This window comes from Phascolarctos cinereus, unplaced genomic scaffold (genome assembly GCF_003287225.1).
Source record: "Phascolarctos cinereus isolate Bilbo 61053 unplaced genomic scaffold, phaCin_HiC Scaffold_726;HRSCAF=1367, whole genome shotgun sequence".
NCBI lineage: Eukaryota > Metazoa > Chordata > Mammalia > Diprotodontia > Phascolarctidae > Phascolarctos > Phascolarctos cinereus.
The window spans coordinates 394,908,467-394,930,657 of NW_027556098.1; the positions used below are offsets into that span (position 1 = coordinate 394,908,467).

A 22,191-nucleotide genomic window follows, 5' to 3' on the forward strand; every position below is an offset into this window, starting at 1 on the left:
AGGAAAGAAAGAGAGAAAGGAAGGAGAGATGGAGGGAGGGAGGGAGGAAAGAAAGAAAAAGAAAGAATAGAGGGAGGGAGGAAAGGAAGAAGAAAGACAGGAAGGTAAAAAGAGAGAGAGGGAGACAGAGAGACAGACAGAGAGAGACAGAGAGAGCTGGAAAACACTTTGGTGACAGGTGGGAGTCACATAGAGATAAATGCCTCCAACTTCCTCCCTTCCCCACCATTCAAACAATACCAAACCAACCAAGGGAAGAGTTTAATTAAATGATTAAATAGGAACCCATCAGGTTAAAGCTTTCAACTCAGTATGATCATTGGCACTCTATTTTTAATCCATCTGATTCTATTCCATATAATACTCATTATGTCAATCAAGGAGACCTCAGTGTCACAAACTATCAAGCGTGACATAGGCTTTTCAATTGGCCGCCAATGGATGGATTGGTGAAGGCAGGTAATCGGTGGAAATCAATCCGTTTACCGTACATATCTGAAAAAGCGGCAATATCGGGGATGTTACCTTGTCTTAGGGGAGGTGGTTAGCCATTCTTCATGTTTTTCAAACGTTATTAAATAAGCTGCAATTTCCTGAAAAAGAAACAGAACATGGAATAAATAATCAGCTCACATTGGATCTTGGACAAAAATATTTAACATATTTAAATATTTAACTCCCTCAAATATTCTCCACCCTCTAAGAATGGGACTCCAGTCTTCACTACTCAATACTATTCTCCAGTTCCAGGGGGTTTATTTTTGTTGTTGTTGTTGTAACCATCTGTTTACAACCTGCTACACAAGGATAATCAAAGTTCTTGGCTTCTGAAGAGAAGTCCGTGTCAGGGTTAAAAAAAAAAGTTTCTTCATGGAAAGAAATCACAGGAAATGATCTTGGATCCTAAATGTTATTAATTTGGGGGAGGGAAAAATGCCATCAACAGGTCGTCATTTATGCAAGGTTATAACTGCCAAGTTTTAGTCTGTCTTTCTCCAAGGATGGACTAATTTTTCATAATACTCATTATGTCAATCACGGCAAGAGATGCCGTGTTCTCTCAGCTAGAGTCCCCAAAACCCCTGAGCCAAATCACACAAGGAGATTTAAAAAAAGAAGAAAGAAAGAAAAGATAAAACCACACAACTCCAAAAAAGAGAAGGCAATATGTTAACCTTTTCCATCACAGAAGGTACCCCCTGATAACTTAATACATCGAGCCAACACTTCAGAAAGAAAAGCAAAGTCAGCAGAGTTAACAGCAAAGACAGAGAAAATGTGGGCACCTGAAGGTAAATTAAATATTTATAAACACAACAGCATCACTGGAGACAGATTTACTGATTTATTAATAATTTCCATAAAAAGCCAGTGGGTGACATCAACATAAGTCATTGCTTCTGCTTTCAGGCATGATACGGCCCATTACTCCTAGATCCAAACTGATTTGCTAACATGAAATTGGCAAGTTTGTAAGTTAAATTAAGGTTGGGCCAACTAAGATGTATATTTCCCATGGATTCTACGGGGTTACCACATACTAAGTGATCTCAGAGGAAACCAGAGAAGAGGCATAAGACCATAGCGTACCTACAACAAAGCTCCCCGGAGGGGTCTTACCAAGAGGTCCAGAATCAGTACAGAAGGCAAGGGATCACACCACTTTCCTCCTTTTTCCACTAGTGAGTCTTGACCCAACATACTTGGTCATAACTGATTTTCGGTCCTTTTGATCAGAGGACACATTAAAAGACCTTTTCTTAGGTTTGCCTAAGAATAATTATGAACCAAAGGAAGAGGCACCACATCCCAACACTTCTACTCCATTGCAAAAGACAGTCATTTTGTCTACCTATGCAATAGTCCAATGAACATTAATATATAAATGAATGAGAGTAGGATACCAGTTTGTCCCTTGATTTAGTCAGCCTGTCAGTGGGCATTTTAAAAAGCCTACTATGTGCTAGGCACTATACTAAACAATGGAGATACGAAGAAAGGAAAAAGAATCTCGCATCTAATGGGGGAGATGACATGCCAACAACTATGTGCAAACAAGCTGCATACAAGAAAACAGGAAATATCAACAAAGGGAAAGCATTAGAATTAAAAGTGAAACTTGGGGAAGGGTTGACTATCTAAACTCCATCAAATAGAATATAAGAAGAATGGGAAAAAATAAGTAATAAGAGAGACAGCATAGCATAGTAGATAAAGAGCCAGCTATAGAATTAGGAGAATGTAGGCTCAAGTCCCAACCCTGACAACACAGCATGTTAGTTGTGCGAGCTTGCACAAGACACTTAACATCTCATTGCCCTCAGACGATTCTCTAACACTGGGAGGTACCAAGCAGTAATTGGTTTGCATTGGTACAGACAGTTACCTCACTGCTAATTCCCTACACCGATGAAATATCAGCTCCAGTCAATGACCATTACTATTGTTTTGGTGAAGTTTCAATCGAAAAAGTATACAAATAAAACCTCATACAAAGTGAACAAAGTACAGGTCCCATCATCTCAACTGCTATAGAAAGATCAATACTTCCTCACTCAAAAGGACCAAAGGACAAATATATACTCTCAGAGTACGTGATAAACAGGTTAAAATGTTACAGAAACACATCCATTAAAAACAGATTTCACTTCACTGAGCAGCAGTATAAGCTGAAAATATTTGTTTGCATATATTTGTTTTGCACATTGTCTCCCCCGAGAGATTATAAGCTCCTTGAAGGCAAGGACGGTCTTTTACCTCTTTTTGTATCCCTAGCACATAACACAGTGCCTAGCACATAGTAGGCACTTAATAAATGTTGGCTGATTGGTTGAAAATACATAAATGCCTCTGGATTAACTGAATGTCACAAGTCCAGGATAGAGTCTATGAAATGGCTAAGATACAACAGGGGAATCAAAAAGTCTTCCCTAGGTGACATCCTGAAGAACTCAACCACAAGTGTGTCACAGAAATGTGCCAAATAAATGGCCCATTAATTGGGGAATGTCTAAATAAATTGTGGTTGATTTCTGATAAAGATGGTGTTGTGAAAGGTCACAGAGATGGGACAGCTAGGTGGCACAGTGGATAGAGCACCGGCCCTGAAGTCAGGAGGACCAATCCGGCCTCAGACCAAACAGTTGACACTTACTAGCTGTGTGACCCTGCGCAAGTCACTTAACTCAATTGCCTTAAAAAAAGAAAGAAAGAAAGAAAAGAAAGAAAGAAAGAAAGAAAGAAAGAAGAAAGAAAGAAAGGAAGGAAGGAAGGAAGAAAGGTCACAGAGAAGCCCAGATTTCCCAAGGGCATCCCAGCAAAGATAAAATCCAAGGAGAAACAATAGAAAATGCCTTCTTCTAGCCCAGAACTGCACAAAAATATATCTAGAAGCCTTCAGGCACTAAAGAAAAGGGTTCTCCCAGGAAATCTCTCACAGACACAGGTAAACAAGCCAGAAGAGAAGCCTGCTAACATTTAGTTCCAGGGTCACCTGGAACATTCTTTGTATACATGTGGAGGTGGTGATGGGAGGGGAAAAGGAGGAAGGGGAAGAAGAGGAGGAGGAGAAGTTCAAAGTGAATGGATGTGGAAGCTCCAGGAGTCTCAAAAACCACAGTGCTCCTTCCCTGCAGCCTACAAGTATGTTCATATCTCTTTCATGCTTAAAAATCCTTCACTTGATCCTACCATCCCTGCTGGTTATTGTCCTATACCTCTCCCCACACTTCTTGGATAAACTCCTTGAGAAAGCCATCTACAAAAGTTGTCCCTATCTCCTCTCATTCTCTTCTAAACCCTCTGCAATCTGGCTTTTAACCTGATCAATCAACTGACACTGTTCTCTCCAAAGTTACCAATTATCTCTTAATTGCCCAACTAATGGCCTCTTCTCAATTCTTATCTTTCTTGACCTTTCTGTAGCCTTTGACACTGTTGATTGGCAGCTCTTCCTGGATCTGCTCCAGGTTTTGTGACACTGCTCTCCGCTGCTCCTTCTCCTACATGTCTGACCATTCAGTCTACTTTGCTGTATCTTTATCCAGATAATTCCCACAAACTGTGAGAGTCCCTCAAGGCTCTGTCCTAAGCCTTCTTTTCCCTCTAGTCTGTCTTACTTGATGATTTCATCAACCCATAGGTTCAATTATCACCTTTTTGCACAATTTCTAGATCTACATATCCAGCCCTGATCTCTCTCCTAAGCTCCAGTCTCACATTGCCAGGTACCTTTTGTATCTCTCTAACTAGATGTGCTATAGACATCTCAAAGTCAACATGTCTAAAAGAGAATTTATTATCTTTTCCTCCAAACCCTCTTCTCAATTTTCTTATTACTCTCAAGGGCCCTACCATACTCCCAGCCACTCACACTCAAAGCCTTGGTGTAATCCTAGAATCATTCCAACTCACCTCACATATCTAATACATCATCAAATCTTGTCATTTCTAACCACAGCATCTCTCATATGTGCCTCCTTTCTACTCATACAACTACTACTCTAGTTCAAACCCATATCACCTGCCTGACTAATGAATGTTGATGCAAGATATTAAATATTAGCAAAGAGGCCACAGAAACATATTTAAAAGATGATATACCATGCTCAGTTTCAATGGAATTTAGCTTTCTATTTCTTCCTTTTTGGGTTCTAATTTAATATATGCTTTAAGGCTTATGACTTACGTGAGTTTATTTTATAACCCATTACTTTGCTGAAGTTCTTGTTTCAATAAAATTTTAGTTGACTCTGTAGCATTCTCTGTTTAGATCATTACATCATGTACAAAAATAATAAATGCAGAGCTGGTTCAATTTTAGAACAATTATAAATATAATAGACCACATTAATAAGAAAAAAATTAAAGAACATAATTATATCAATAAATGAGGAAAATGCTTTTGACAAAAATTGGACATACTTCTGTTTAAAATCCTAAAAAGCATAGGAATAAACAGACCTTTCCTTAATTTGGTAAATAACATCTAAAATCAAGAGCTAACACTATATGTAATAGAAAAACACTAGAAGTCTTTCCAATAAATCAGGGATAAAACAAAGATATCCATTATCACCACTATTATTTGGAAATTATTTTGGAAATGCTAGCTATAAAATACAAGAAAATTAAGTTGAAAGAATAATCACAGACAAAGAAAAAATATCTATGAAATGTATAAGGGAGTCCACCTATCAATATATACACAGGAATTATATGGATATAACTATAAAACATTGTTTACAGAAATAAAAAATAGATTTTAATCATTATAAAGAATTAATTATTCATAGTTCATCTGTGTCATTGTAAATTAAAATGACAATACTACCTTAATAAATTTACATATTTGTTTCTATACAAAAAAAATTACAAAAGAGTCACTTTATGAATCTAGAAGAATAATGATAAAATTCATCCAGCAGAACAAAAGGTCAATAATCTCAAAAGAAGAAAATATTTTTTTAAGTAGGAAGGGGACTTAGCAGAACCATATCTCACACTATAATACAAAGCAATCATCATCAAAAACAATTTGATGCTGGTTAAAAAATGAGAAATTGTTCAAGGAACAAACTAGAAATGCAACAGACCTAGTAGCATAGGGTTTGATATACCCAAAGACCCCAACTATTGACATAATGACTCATTGGTCAACAAAAACTGTTGAGAAGACTGGAAAGCAGTCTTTCAGACATTATGTTAACATTACATCTCACATCATATTACCTCAACAAGCTCCAAATGGACATGTAAAAGCTGCATAACAAACCAATTAATGGATCCAGGAAGAAGATACTTTTGATACTACAGATGGGGCAGGGGAATTTTGACCAAACAAGGGAGAGAAAGATTCACAGGCAATAAAATGGACAGAGAGAGACAAAGACAAGCAGGCCAGCTTTGAAACTAAAATGTTGAATTTTTATATATTTCATAAAAAACAAGCTGTATGTAATAGAAATTAGCAGTCACATACACTATTCTCTATCTGTTCTTTGCACATAGGAATGTTCATGTCTAAAGAACAAAAACATGGGCAGCTAGGTAGCACAGTGGATAGAGCGCCTGGCCTGGAGTCAGGAAGACTCATCCTCCTGAATTCAAACATGGTTTCAGACACTGACTAGCTGTGTGACTCTAGGCAAGTCTCTTAAACCCTGTTTGCCTCTGTTTCCTCATCTGAAAATGATCTGGAGAAGGAAATGGCAAACAACCCTAGTATCTTTGCCAAAAAAAAAAATCCCAAATGGAGTTACCAATAGTTGGACAGGACTGACAAACAACTGAACAACAACAAATAACAAAAAATTAAATTTAAAAAATCAATTATGGTACACAAATGTCATAAAAATTACTGTTATAAGAAATTGTGCATATGAGGAATTCATAGAAGCATGCAAAGATTCCCATGAACTGATGCAAAATAAAGCAAGTGGAACCAAGAAAACAACATGCATAATTATTCCAATATAAATGGAAAGAGCAACAACCAAAACAAATTAAAACTGAATGCTCAAAATGAGGCATTGTTTACTTTCTTAGAGAACCAGGGAGGCAGGGTGACCTGGTGGATAGAGCACCCAACTCTGAGTCAGGATGATGTAGGTTCAACTCTCACTTCAGACACTTAATAGCCTTGTGACCCTGGGCAAATCACTTAAGCACTCTGAGCCTCAGTTTCCTTTTCTGCAAAAATTGAGATAACACCTACTTCTCAGGGTGACTGTGAGGACTAAATAATATGTGTAAAGGGCCCTGCAAATCTTAAAGCATTGTATTAGTGCTAGTGATGATGATGATGATGACGATGATGATGATGATGATGATGGAGAAAAACACATCATCAATTAATCAAGTAAGAAAATTGACCTACATGATCTCTAAGACACTTCAGGCTGAAGATCCCAGATGGAGTTTTTATTTAATGTCAAAAGGATAAAATAAATTTCATCTTCTCTGACAAAAAGGACCTTCTCATGATCTATTTTGTATTCTAGTTATTAGTGTATGTGAAGAATCTTCCATACTAACTGGAAGTTACCTAAGGGTAGGAACTCCATCTTACTTATCTCTCCCCTGAGACTTCACACTGTGTTTCGTTTGTGCCTCCATTATAAACATGTGTTACGTGTTTTCTACCCCTTCATGAAGGCAGGTGGAAGTATATGTATTAGATAAATATTAGAGAAATGTTGACACTCCAAGAGTGTAACTTATTCAGGGTCAAACAACTTTTAAGAGTAAGAGAATTTTGAACCCAGATTTTCCTGATAAAAAAAAAGGTTAAAAGCCCACAATTCCGAACCATTCTTAAGCTGTATAGGAGAACACAGACCCAAAGAGGTTAAGCTTGGCCATAGGTCATAGAATGACTTAACAACATAGCCACAGAACCCGTGTCCTGACTCCAAGTCTTAATTTGAATTTCTCTAATCAGTAGTGATTTAGAGCATTTTTTCATATGATTATAGATAGCTTTGCTTTCTTCTTCTGAAAACTACCTCTTCATATTCTTTGACTATTTATCAATTGGCGAATGACTCATAGTTTTATAAATTTAACTCAGTTTTCTATATATTTTAGAAATAAGGCCTTTATCAGAGAAACTATCTGTAAAAAAATTTCTCCCAGTTTTCTGCTTTATTTCTAATCTTGGTTGCATTGGTTTTGTTTGTGTAAAACTTTTTGAATGTGATGTAACCAAAATTATCCACTTTCCATCCTGTAACACTCTCTATCTCTTATTTGGTCAAAAATTCTTCCCTTATCCATAGATCTGACAAGTAAAATATTCCATGCTCCCTTAATTTGCTTAAGATTTCACTTTTATGTCTACATCATGTGCCATTTTGACCTTATCTTGGTAGAAGGTATGAGATATTGCTGACTCCAAGTCTTATATGGAAAAAGTTCCAGCATGAGGATCTGGATTCAAATTCTGCCTCTGATGTTTACTTTCTGTGTAACCTCAAACAAAACATTAAACATCCACAGACCTCAGTTTTCCATATTAAGATGAGGGGGTTGGACTCAATGGTTTTTCATATCTTTTCCAGCTCTACATTTAGGACCTTATAATATTTTTGTCATACCAGATTTCTTGCATCTGATATCATCACACAGATCCTCTCTGACTGATCATCACTTTCTGGGGACATGAGAAGGCTCTCTCTGGCCTTCTCCAATGGTCATGGAACCATTCATTCCTCCCTGCCTTCCTGAATCTCTCCACATTCCTCCATACTGCCTTGTAGCCAACTGGCCTCATTCATATGTCAAGATGAGAGAACTCGCCTTGGGCGCCAAAGTAAAGACTGTCCAGACTGCAGATTTTAAATGTTTAGTTCGTTCCTTTGATGTTCAAGAAGAAAAATGGTCTCTGCAGAGCAATGTCAGCGGCTTTGGAGAGGGAATTTCCCTCAAAAGTGATCCTACACATTTCCATTATTGCATCCTTGGCATTTGGCTCCTTCCCAGGATAGTGAGCATGTGAACCCAGCATGGGGGAGGGGAGGCATCAATCAATAATCAACAAATCAACAAGCATTTATTAAGCCCCCACTCTATGCCAGACACTGTATTAGATGCTAGAAATACAAGTACAAAGAAAAAATCTCTATTTCCACTACCATAGATATATACATAGCACAAATATAAAATTTAAAAAGACAAAGTTGCTAAATACAAGATACTTTTAAAGGGCAGTCATTAGCAGTGGGGGAGATCAGGAAAGGCTTCATGCCTTCATGCTCAAGTTGAATCTTAAAAGAAAAGAAACACTCTCTTTAAGTGTCTACGATGTGCCAGGCACCATTGCTTTGGTGCTCAGTGCTTTGTGGTATCAACCAACACGCTATCATGGCTGGGAAGGGAGTTTTACATGAACAGAGGAGGGCCCCCTCATCTTGACATCACTTTAACTCTTCAGTCTGGAAGGGAAGTCTCAATGCAAGAGCATTCCTATTTTTTCATTCTTCTTGCTCTAAGGTACAGCCATACCTGATGGAATGGCTTCTGCTAGAAGAGGACAGCTCATTTCTCAGCAAGAGAGGTTCTGGGCCAAGAAGACGAGGAAAGAAAGCTACAGGGAAGGTAATGCCACTTTCACACACACACAGGAGGTCTTCTTACAGAGACCAGAAGACAGATGAATACTTGTTCGTAGAAAGGGTTCTTTTTTCAGGTAAAGGTGGAACCATGTAGCCACCGAGGTCACTTCTAAACATGAAGTTCCATCCTATGATCATACAGTCAGCTGGTCTCCTTGTCAGAGAGGCAGCATAGCATAGACAGCCTGCTTGACTTGAACTCAGGAGGTCTTGGGTTCAGATTCTGTCTCAGACACTAGTGTGACCCTGGGCAAGTCACTTAATTTCTATGGGCCTCAGTTTCTTCATCTTCAAAATGATAGGAGGGAAGGGATTGGACTCAATGGCCTCTAAGTTCCCCTCCAATTCTAAATTTATTATCCTATCTTCCTTCCCTCCAACACATCTTCCTAATTCCCTACCTCTGTTACCTTTCTTAATGATGTGCTCCATACCTGAACTCTCCTCCTATATGCCTATCTGAATCTTGCTGAGACCAGTTCTCCTAACTTTTGTGACACTTTTCTCAGTCACTGCACTGAGCTCTCTGTTGGAATCCAAAAGACATGATGCCATGGACTCAGTGTTATAGTTAACTTGGTCACCAAAAATAGCCTATATAATGATATAGGAAGGAAAGAAGGAAGGAGGAGGGGAAAGGAGGAGAGAGGAGGGAAGGGAAGAGGAGAGGAGAGGAAAAGAAGGAGGAGGGAGGGAAAGAAGGAAAGGGAGGGAGGAAGGAAAGCAAAGCATTTATTAAGTGGCTACTATGTGCCAGGTATTGTCCTAAGTACTTTACAAATATTATCTTATTTAATCCTCACAATTATGATGGGAGGTTAAGTGCTATTATTATCCCCATTTTATAATTAAAGAAACTGAGGAAGAGAGGAGTTAAGTGACTTGCCCAGGGTTACACAGTTAGTAAATATATGAAGCTGGATTTAGAGGGTAGGGTAGGGAAAGGGGGCATTATTCCCAACAAAGGCTTTTATATTCCCTAATCAATATAGTCTAGGGACCATCGTTCCTTTTGCATTCAGGATAGGAAGCAACAATTCTGTATATATCCTCTGAAGCCTAGAACCACTGAAAATCTGAATTACAGGACCTTAGTATTTGGAAGGGACTCAATAAATTTGATTCATACTAAAAAGTAGTCATCCAGCCATCCAGCCTTTGCCTGAAGGGCTCCAATGAGGGGACACCTACCACCTCTTGAGCTAGCCCAATATATTTTGAAATAGCTCTAATCACTAGGAAGGTTTTCCTCATTGCTCCTAGCTCTTCCCTCTGGGGCCAAACAGAAGAAATCGAGTCCTTCCACAAGACAGTTCTTGAAATACACAGAGAATCATTTCTCTTCTAAGTAATCTCTTCTTCAGGCTAAATAGTCCCAGTTCCTTCAACCTGGATTCATATGGTATGAACTCAAGGTCATTCATCCTAGTTACCCTCCTCTGGACCTGCTTCAGTTTACCAATGTCCTTCCTAAAACATGGTCTTCAGAACTAAATGTGAAACTCTAAATGTGGTCGGACCAGGGCAGGGTGCGGAGGGACTGTCAGTTCCCTAGTCCTTGATACTATACCTCTCCTAACGCAACCTTAGATTGCATTACCTTCCTTGTATTATACTGCTTAGTTCACCAAAACCCCCAAGCATTTTTCAAAAAAAAAACTGCTCTCCAGTCATATGCCCCCCATCTCGTACTCTCTAAATTGATTTTTTGAACCCACATGTATGACTTTACATTTACCTTCATTAAATTTCATCTAATTAGATTCCACCCAATATTCTAACCTGTCAAGATCTTTCTGAATCATCATTCCAGGATAGCTATTTTTCTACTTTTGTGTCATCTGCAAATCTAATAAGCATTCTGTCTGTACTTTTATACAATAATAAAGAGTTAAAGTCAAGGTCACTGGCCTATAATTTGCAAAATCAATTCCCTTCCCTTTCTAAAAAAAAAAATCAGGACAATGTTTCTCTTCTCGAACTGTTCACACCCTCCAGTCCTCCACAGAATTTCAAAACTCAAAGACAATGATGATTCAACAATCATAGCTAGCAGGTCTTTCTGTGTATTAGAATGCCATTCATTTGACTCAGGTGATTTGAATTTAGCAATTGTAGCTATGTATCTCTTACTGTCACTGTCTCTTATCTTGGATATAAACTCTCCATTAGCCATTTTTTATTGTCCTTTCCAGTACTTGCTAAAACATCAAGGCACCCTGAGGGAGAGACAGGAGGCATATGTACTAGAGGACATTCAAACCATCATCATCACCCCCACTGCCCATTAGATGCCAATGAAGGCTGCCCAAGAGTCTGCACCTGAGATCCCCAGGAATAGCGCCACCACTGCCACTCAACCACTGATGCCACTTCCAGTCTGGCCCTTGCGGCCATCTTCTATGGAATCAACTATTGGCGTAATGGAACCCAGCAACTGCCATTAGAGATGCTACATCTCTGTATCCTTAGCAACCGAAGCTACTGAAGACCTAGGGGGAAATGTTCTCACCACCGAAGTCCTTGGTCACATCAAATGGCTCATTAGAAATGGACATGATTTTTCTCAATACAAATAACAATTACAAATAACACTATAGGAGAAGCATTACTATCTGCTTTAATGATGCAATTCAAGTACCACAGGGCATTTCTAGCTATTTTAAAGTTGAACTCTCCTATATATCTCCCCCTATCTCCCCCAAAAGAATGTGAGCTCCTTAGCACAGTGCTTTGCACATAGGAAGTGCTTGATAAATGCTCTTTCATTGATTTCATTCTGAATTTGAGCATGCTTGACACTATTCTTATACTATTGCTCTATACTTGGGCCATTTCTTCCATCTTCTGCACATTTTTGGAAATCCAAATCAGTTGGTGAGTTCCCTGTGCTTTACACAGTTTCCCCCTTTCTTCCTCATCTGAATCATTTCTCTTAGTGTCTTCAGCATTCTACTTTTGTGAACTTTCTGTCACTTCCAAGTGAATTTCCTAAGAACTTAAGTCCATATGATCCTATCTATCCTTCCTCTGAACCCTTTAAAATGAGTCCTAAAATCTGGGATGACACATGCCATTGCATTCCAACCTACCTTCTCTTATATTACAAATTCTAAAATAGAATCACTTTCCCTGAACATTTTCATGATTTCCCAGGACCCACTAAAACCAACTGGAAATATGGTGTTTAGTTCTAGGGACCACATTTTAGGAAGGATATTCATAAGCTAAAGCGGGTCCAGAGGAAGACAACCATGAAGAATGACCTTGAGTTCATACCATATGAATCTAGGGTGAAAGAAATGATGATATTTAACCTGAAGAAAAGACTTTGGGGATCCATTATAGCTGCCTTCACATACTTCAAGAACTATCTTCTAGAAGAATTAGGTCTGTTCTACTTGGCATCAAAGGGTAAAACTTGGAGCAACTGATGAAAGTTTTCAAGAGGAAAATCTATGTTCAACATCAGGAAAACCTTCCCAACTTGATTCTGATACAATAGTTGCCATCTTCCTTAAAATCTGATAAGCCCATTCCTTTCAAACTGAACTCATGCCACTAAATTTACCACCTCATTTCAGCTGGTGAGCCATACCAACTCTCTCTTCCTATCTTCTAAGTCCAACCTAATCAGTAAACATTCCATCAAGCTAGTACCTTTGGCTCTCTGCATTGGGAACCACTTATCTAAGTGACATCAGATGAAAACCCAACAAACAATACCCACCTCAGCCTTGCCCCAAGCCCTCAGGCCCCCAGTCCCTTGTCACCAAGAGACGGTGATGATGATAGACAGAGGGAAAGGTCAGATGAGTTGGCTTGAATGCTTTATTGCCTCAAATTAAACTAAAAAAACTTGACGTTCATCCTCCAGAGTCCTGGTAATAAAAATGTCTACAATCTACACAATCTCAGATATTATGTACACACAAAATGGATCTTTCGACCATGAGATAATAAAAAAAAAAGTTGTTTTTTTTTTATGAGAGTTCTATACAAGGGTTTTATCTGTATGGGACCAAAGCAAAGGGGGAAAAAAGCCAATGCTCTCCTAGCAGCTGGCCCCAGCATCTGCTCGAGCCACAAAATGCAATTATATTACTCCCAAACGAGAAGTAAAAATATCTTGTTTCCAATACTCTTGGTTTTAAGACTCATACTTAATGTCCTCTGGGTATTTCAATGGTGCCAGATCTCTGTGTTATGTACTTTATTAGAGTTGTGTGAATGTCATATTAATGACTTTTAACCAACATGTTTACACTGAAAATAAATTCTCCCAGAATCCACTGCACAACTCACTTTGCAAACCATAATTGGCTAGTAATTTTTAAAACAATAACCATTCAGGGTCTCAACACATGGTGTCTCTCTTTCCTCTTCCTCAAGAGATTTCCTACACAGTGTTGACCCATCTCTAGAAGGACAAGAGTTCAAATTCCAAACTTTGATAACTCAGCAAGCAGGACTTATCTAGAAATCCCTGTTTATTACTGACAAGATTGGTTGTGAAGTAGGAGGCTAAGGTTAGGACTTCACTAAGGAGTTGGGAACACTTCTCTCTGGATAAAGAACCCATCCACGAATATCTAGGGGAAGCAGGCATCCATTGAACAACAAGCTTCTATGAGTGAGGTTTAGATCATTATTTATTTCCTAGTGTCACACAAAATTAAATATATAATCATTTTTATTGAAATTTTTAAAAATTTTTTATTGAATTTTATTCGAGTGAATTTTATTTTTTATGATGACAACAAAGAAGGTAAAAGAGGGCAAGGGCAAGGAAAAGGAGGGGGGGAAAGGAAAAGAAAAGAAGAGAAGAAAAAGAAAAAGGTACCACCCCATAGTTGACATTTTTCTTGAGCATTTCTGAGATCTCTTCTTTGTTACTATCACATTCTCAGAATCCTTTGGACTTTAAAAGAACCTCAGCAATCATCTTGACTACCCTCCCTTGAATGAGAATCTTCTCAATGACAATCCCAAAAAGTGGTCAATCAGCCTGTATTTGAAAATGATCAAGGTAGCCTTTTCCAATTTAGGATGGTTTGAATTGTTAGCATTTATTAATATTTTTAAGCATTTCATTGAATCATTTTGAAGCATTTTTTCCTTCTGTCTCATAGTTACAGGCCATGTATATCATATGACAGGCAGGTCATGTAATATCTTAGAGGTCTAGCCCACTGTAAGAGTCTTAAGAGTCTTCTTCTTAGAGAAGAATCCCTTCTCTAAGAGAAGATGCCAATTTGCTTTGGTAGAGGGAACTTCCTCCTCTAGGAGTTCCCTAGACTAATGAAATCATAGGTCCAGTCTTTATTCTCATTTATCTATCTTACATAACATTTATTTGTGTACATGCTATAGCAACCTTCTTATTCTATAAGCTGCTTGAGGACAGGGAGGGTCTGGGTCATATTTCATCTTTTTTATCCCATGGCCAAGAGGTCAGTCAACAAGCAGATAAGTGCTTACAAATGTCATCAGGATTACTGCTAAGTGCCAGGAATAACAAAAAAAAAAAAGATAAAAGAAACAGTTCTTGCCCTCAAGGAGTTCACAGTCTAGTGTGGGAGACAATATGTAAATAACTAGGTACATACAAGCCATAGACAGGGTAAACTGCAAGTAATTTCAAAGAGAAAACATTATTATTAAGAGGAACCTTAAAGAGGATTTAATGAATGGGTGGATGGATGGATTGATGAATGGATGGATGCAGCATTTATTAAGCATTTACTATGTACAAAGCACCATGCTAAGTGCTAGGATATAAATAGAAGCGTAAGGCAGCCCCTGCTCTCAAAGAACTCCCATTTTAATGGGAGGGATGAGTAGGGAAAGTTTCAGCTGCAAATCATATGGCAAAGTTCCATGATCCTTAGGGTGCCAAAGCAAAGCACGCGCCTTTTCTTTCATGTCATTTCCACTGATAAAAAACATATCAGTATCTGGTGTTAAATTATTTGACAGGGCCAAGGACTTTGAAGACAAGAACCTTCTTTTCTGGGTTGTCAGGAGCTGTGGCTGAGGAGCAGTTACCCAGCTGCATCTCCACAGGGGTTGCATCACAGGATGCTGTCTGAGGACTGGAAAACTGATATTTCTAAGGCTCTTGGGTTCAGGGTCCTGAGCTGTTGCAATCAGGGCCTGAAGGTGGATGGTGGTCAAGTGTGTGGTAGTGTTCTGACTTGCCTGGTATGTGCTACTATCGCCTGTCTCTCCCCCAGGGTGCTTTGCTATACTTAATCAATGTCTGGTTAATTGAATAACTGTATAATGACTGTGACAGCAAGTAGGAGGGCAATGATGGAAGTGATGGTGATAGTGGAGATCAATACATCTGCGCCCAAGGACCTCTTCCAAGGGATAATTAGTGATTTCTGATATACCATCAGTGATCTCTGCAAGATCTTCAAAAATGAGAATGGTCCCAGGATTGCAGAATAGCAAATGTGGTCCCTTATCTTCAAAAAACGAAAGACTCTGGAGTCTACCAAATATCCAGTCCAATGAACTTCAATTCAATCCCTGAAAAAAAATCTAGAATAGACTATTAGAGAGAGAAGTAGTGACCACCTAGCAAAGGAACCAGTAATCACAAAAAGCCAATATGGCTTCATCAAAAACAAGGCATTTCAGATCCACTTTATTTCCTTTTTTTGACAGTTACTAAACTGAAACATCAGAGGAATACTGGTTTACCTAGTATTTAACAAAGCATTTGATAAAATCTCTCCTGTGATTCTTGAGGAAAAGATAATGGGCTGTGACCTAGGTGATTACAAATGAGGTGAATTCAGAAGTAGAAGAAAGAGTGGACTCAAAGTGTGGTTCAAAGTCAAGTGGGAAGAAGTAGTCTAGTGGAGGGCCCAAGGACCTGTGCTTGGCCTTGGGTGGCTTAATATTTTTATCAGTGGCATAGATAAAGGTACAGAAGTCATATTTATGCAAATCAAAGATATAGGGGGATAGCTAACACCCTGGATGACAGTATAAGGGTTAGAAAACTCTTAATAGAACTAGATCTTAACATGCCAGAACACTGTGTCCAATCTAATGAGACAAAATTTAATAGAGATATAGAATCTTACAGTTGGGTTCTAAAACGTCAATTTCCCAAATCCAAGATGGTGGAGACATGACTAGATCCCAGATCATCTGAAAAAAGATCTAGGGAATGGGGGTGGGAGCAATGTCAGTGTACTGGAGTCCTACTATGAGTCAACAGTATTATATGATATGACAATCAATCAGAGCTAAAGCAATCTTGGGGTTCATGAAAAAAGTCTAGCATTCAGAGCCAGAGAGGTGACAGTCCCCATTGTACTCTGCTCTGGTCAAATCACATTGTATTCCATTTTGGGCACTGAATTCTGGGATGTGACATCTGCGGCCATCTGGTCAACCCTGTCCAGAAGATGGCAACTCAATGAAAGACTCTGAGCTGATGCCCAAAGAAGAGAGGTTGAAGGACATTTAGCTCCGATAAGGGGAGGGACATGAGCACTAGCTTTTTATATTTGATAACCAGCCATGCAGAAAAGGGATTCAATTGCCCTGCAGCAGAACGTGAGTTCCTGGAGAGTACGGACTGATTTTCATTTTGACTTTCTATCTTCAGTTCCTAGCACATAGTAGGCACTTCAATGCTTCCTGAACTGAATTGAACTGAATTGTCTGCTTCACCCCAAGGCCCAAATGAGGCAGGATGGGTGTAGCTTGCAAAGAGGCAAATTGAAGCTTGATATGAGGAAGAATCTCTTAACAATTAGAGCTATGCACTTTTGGATAGCGAAGTCTTCAAGAAAAGGCTTATGACCACTCATCACTGAACAGGGTAGAGGACAGGTTTCTTGATCAGCTGATTAGACTGGTCAGGTGATCTACAGATTTAGAGTTGGAAGGGACCTCAAAGGCTAACTTTAGTCCTTGTCCTCAGGGCCTCATAACATGCAAACAACCCTATACAAACAAGATACAGACCAAGTAAACTGGTTGTTGAACAATATCACAATTCAGATTAAAGCAACAATTCATCGTTACTTCAAAGGGTTAATAGTGAGATGTCGCCTCCCCAGTAAGCAGGTGCTATACTACAGGTGCAGAATAAGGCATACTTGATCATTAATGGCCAACCTGTCAGTTTATTTTGCTAGAATGTACTTCAGAGACAAGTGGCAGGTTGGGGGTTGTCACTTAGAAGAAAAAAAAAGTGATGTTCTTAAAAAAGCATCACCAAAATATTTTTGAGGTAAACATCTTTTCTGTTAACATTCTATAAACCACAACATGGAAAGTGTCAAATAGTATCAATCGAAATTACACTATTCAGCCAGTCTGCTTGGGCTGTTTCCCAGGATTGTGTTTTGGAGAGGATGCTATTTGGGTGTTTGTTGGGAAGCGTCTGCTGTGTCAAAACAACAACAAAGAATATCAATAAACGTAACGTTTTTTAAAAAGAAAGAAAGAAGATCACAAGAGCCAGTACAACAGTGCTCCAGTTGGGAGAGCAAAAATTAATTCCCTGTAGAATCCAATCCCTCAGCCTATCTCAGTTGGCTATCCTTTTGATTAAAGGATGCTTGAATGGCTCTCCAAGTGCAGCTCTGCCCACTGACCTTTGACCAGTCACCAGGAATATTCTAGCCATACTTGTGAGGTAACTAGGGGGCATGGCAGATAGACAGCTTGACTTAAAATTGGAAAGAAATGAAATTAAATCCTGCTTCCGACACTTACTAGCTATGCAACTCCAGGAAAGTCACCTAACCTCACTGATCCTGTTTTCCCATCTGTGACATGAGGGGATTGGACCTGATGGTTTCTTACACTCCCTTCCAGCTCTACATTTATGGTTCTATTATTCTACACGATAAATAGAGATAGCTAAAGAGAGAGGGGCTATGCAAAACCCTCTAAAATGTCCCATACATCCCCTGCATGCGCTGGTCAGTTCCACCCTTCTAGCAAAATTATAAAGGCAGATGGCCCTCCACTGCTTCCATGTCAATACCTGCTTCTATTTCTGAGCACCAAGACCATTATCTTGTCCCCAAATCTACCTCCTCACTTGTTAGCCTCTTAGAATCTCTGGTTTCCTTCAAGATGGAGAAAGACAGTATGGTAAAGTGGATAAGTCATTGGATTTGGAGTCATTAAGACCTGGGTTCAAATATTGCTTCCCACTCACTGTATGGCCCTGGGAAAGTCACTCTATCTCTCTGTTCCTTAGCTGGAAAATAGAGGAATTGGACTCAGTAGCCTTTAAATTCCTTTCTAGCTCTCCTAGTTCCCCTGCCTTATTTCAAGGGGAGAGGTCACAGGGACTGGTCCAGAGGTTTTCAACCTTTGTGTATAATGAGCTCCTTTGGCTGTCAGGTGAAACCTATGGACCCTTTCTCAGAATCATGTTTTTAAATACATGAAATAAAATAGGATAAGAAAGGAAACCAATTATATTGAAATACAGTTATCAAAAAAAAATTTTAAACCCAAGCTCAGCCTGTAGGTTAAGAATCTGGGTGGTCGATAGCTTCAAAGCAGAAGAGAGGAAGGAAGTAAGAGGTCTCAGGGTCTAGTGGAAAGATCGGCACAGAGACCTGGATTGTCCATAGTACTGCTGTTCCACTTCTCCATGCTGGTCCGTCTCCACAAAAGGAAAGGGTTCGATTTAATGACCTTGAAGCTCTTTTCTAACTTTAACATTCTCTAACTGCTGTGATTAGGGACATTGAAGGGTGCAGATCATTAACAGCAGAGATGGAGGGCCTCTGAGCAAGCCCCAGGGCTATTAACAACGATATCTCCTTTAAAAGAACACACAAGTTCACACACACCAAGCCCTCCTCTCTACCAGCCAGCCCCAAATCCAATAAAACTAACAAAAACAGAGGCAAGTCATCTTGAAATTAACACATCCCAGACACAAGCAGGAACCATTGATCAAAAGCTCCTATCTCCCCGCACAGCAGACAGCTCCACAGAGGTCCCCATACCCCATATTGGAATTCCATTATCTACAAAAGAAACTCATTCTGGAGGACAGCCACAAACAAAAGGAAGCTCCCAGAGACAGGGCCTCCACCTCCTGGCCTGGTCTCCTCCAGAAGTGGCACAAGGAAGCCTGGGAGGGAGCCCATTGAAAAGCAAGCAGCCTCCCCCTGAAGTCACAAACAAAGCAAGCTTAGGGAAGAGTGGTCCACAGCAAGGCAATGCCTCCAACCCTCCCAGACACTAAACAAATAGGAAAGTGATGGAGAAAGAGGAAGCTCTACCACTGAATACCATGCATGACTCTGGGAAAACCCCTTCACCCCTCGGGGACTCAGTTTCTTCATATGCAAAAGGGGGACACATATTGGACCTCCAAGATCCCTTCAAGGTTTAAATCTATGATTCTATGATCTTTGGGCAAATACTGCAATCCCCTCCTTCTGAAGATTAAGGGAGGGACCGTTTGTGGAAAAAGCATGACGTAACAAAAAGATTGATATGCTGGGCACCATTGTGGGACCCAGATATAGCTGGTGGCTCAGTGGATAGAGCACTGGCCTGGAGTCAGGAAGACCTGAATTCAAATCCAGCCTTAGATACTTCTTAGCTGTGTGACCCTGAGCAAGTAAAAAAAAAAATCTCCAATTGTCTGACAAAATGGATCAACTAGAGAAGGAAGTGGCACTTCAGTATCTTTGCCAAGAAAACCCCATACAGGGTCCTGGAGAGAGAGACGCAACCGAACAATAATAACGACAGAGTGGAACCCACCTGGACTCTGATGCTGGTTAGTCAAGTGACCCGGGGCAAGTCACTGAGCTTTGAATGCCTTTCCTGGGAAAAGGAAGTTGAACCTGGTGATTTTTAATTTCCCTTCCCGCTCTGACATGCTACAAGTCAATGATTCTTCTCTCAGTTAAAAGGGACATTTTCCCCCCGTAGTCTTTGGCACAGGCTGTCCCATCTCCCCAACCCCCATGCACACCCTTCTCACTTCTGCCACACTGGATCCCTATCTTCCTTCAGAGCCCAGTCAGGTGCTATCTCCTATGTAAGGCTTTTGACAATCTCTCCAGTTATTGGTGCATTCTCTTCCTCTAGAAATAATCTTGTGTGTGTTGTATTTACTTTCCAATGTGTTTTATTTCCCCTCCACCCCAGGAGAATGTAAACTCCTTGAGGGTAAGAACTGGTTCATTTTTGCTTTTGTATTCCTAATAAATAGTACAGCCCCTTGGACATATTTTAGAGACCTGTGATATCACTAGTGTAGGAATGCCTGGAGAAGATGCTTATCAATTCAGGTAGGGATATGCTCTTCAATTCAGTCCTAGAAAGAGGGGCCCTAAGGGGTTAAATGACTTGCCCAGGGTCACACAGGCAAGACTTGAATCCAGGTCTTCCTGACCCAGAAGTAGGTGTTCTATCTACTCCTCCATACTGTCTTTTTGTTGATTCAAACTGCATTGACCCCTAGTACTCAAAAAGTCATATTCTCACTGAATCCTTTCAACCACTTCACTTAATAACAAGAACACAGAAGAATTACAATTGAATTTGTGGAATGTCAGCTCAGCTGGAAATGACCTCAAAGATCATTTAGGTCCAATCCCCTCATTCCACCGAGGAGAAAACCAAGGTTCACAACAGGGTAATGACTCGTCCAAGGTCACTCAAGCAATCAAAACAGTGGAGACGGGATTCAGTCTCAGGTCCTTCACCAACGCTGGTGCTTTTTTCCCCCGGTAGAATTCCACCTGCTCCGTTCCACTGCTGACATTTGAAATGAAGATGCTTTCTGTTCAGCTGACTGGTTGCGCCTTGATTATAGGCCCTTGGGGACCATTAAGAGATGAAAAGGTGTTTGGATTTTACAAGTGTGTTTGGATTTCATAAGTCTTTCTCTTTTCAGACAAGAAACCAGAGCTTAGAAAATGCTTTCATATGTTAACACCTGTGATCAAGGCATCGAGCGTGATAAACACCCTCACACTGGCTTTGGGGGGACTGAAGTGTCAACAGGAAGACTCCTGAAGTCGCTGGAACTAATCACTCCACCCTGCTTGGCACATTCATCAGCCCTGGTCTATGAAGATCCTAACTTATGCACAGACACACACTTGCTCTGTGACTCACAGCTGATAATTACCCTAGAGCCAGCTGTGCACCTTGCCCAGGAATCTATCCAATGGTCCCTCCTCCCCCTGCCCCCAGAACAGGCCCTTGGCATCCATTGTAAAATTCGAACTAAGCAGCTGAGTAATAGGGGAGGCATTGAGTTAGAGTCTAAGGGGCCTCCTCCTCCAGGAGGCCTGTCCTGATTCCCCCAGAGATCAGCTTTCCCTTCCTTCTGAAAATTACATTGTGTCCTTTTCTCTGCACTAGGCATTTGCTTACTCTGATACATATTGAATCCCCGTCAAGTACAATGTTAGATCCTAGACTCTAGGTAGGATCTAGAGGGAAAGAACAGTTTATTTTATCTTCCTTGTAACCTCAACATCTTTGTGACCCTGGGCAAGTTACTCAACCTCTGAGAAGCCCCAGGCAACTCTCTGGGACCATAAATTGCCCGAGGTCTTAATCTATGTTGGAGGGGGAGTTTCCAACTGAAGGCCCCCTTAGCACAGTCCCTGGCACATAAGTAGGCACTTTTTTAAAATGTTGGTTGATTTAGAACATATATATATTTAAAAGGAATAGCAAGTTTATATATAATAGATTTGTAGTTTCATGTGCAATCATCTTTTTTTATTGTACTGTTATGAAAATGTGCATTTTGTTTCATAAATTAAAAATCAAATGTTTTTAAAATGTTGGTTGAATTGAATCAAATTGAGTAAGTAGCTTTCCACTTGAAGGCCCCTATATAGCGGTATGGTATAACAGGGAAAGTGTTAGACCCAGAGTCAAGAGATCTGATTCTTACAAACAAACCAAAAAAATACAGACCCAAACAGAGATTTAACAATGAAGTGCTAAATAATGAGCGAGTCAAAGGACAAATAACAATGATGTGAAGGAAAATAATAGAGATGAAAAGTCATGCCAAAATTTCTGGGATGCAGTTGAATTC

The 22,191-nt window shown here is 39.8% G+C and overlaps 1 protein-coding gene across 8 annotated transcripts in view; it reads right to left on the bottom strand.

Moving 5' to 3' along the window:
• Window positions 1-22,191, bottom strand: part of CAMTA1 (calmodulin binding transcription activator 1) — a 1,299,703-nt gene that overhangs the window by 904,401 nt on the left and 373,111 nt on the right. For all 8 annotated transcript variants that reach the window (XM_078145710.1, XM_078145708.1, XM_078145709.1 and 5 more), the window contains one exon: window positions 526-593. In XM_078145710.1, coding sequence (XP_078001836.1) covers window positions 526-593 — 68 coding nt within the window. The remainder of the gene's footprint in view (window positions 1-525; window positions 594-22,191) is intronic.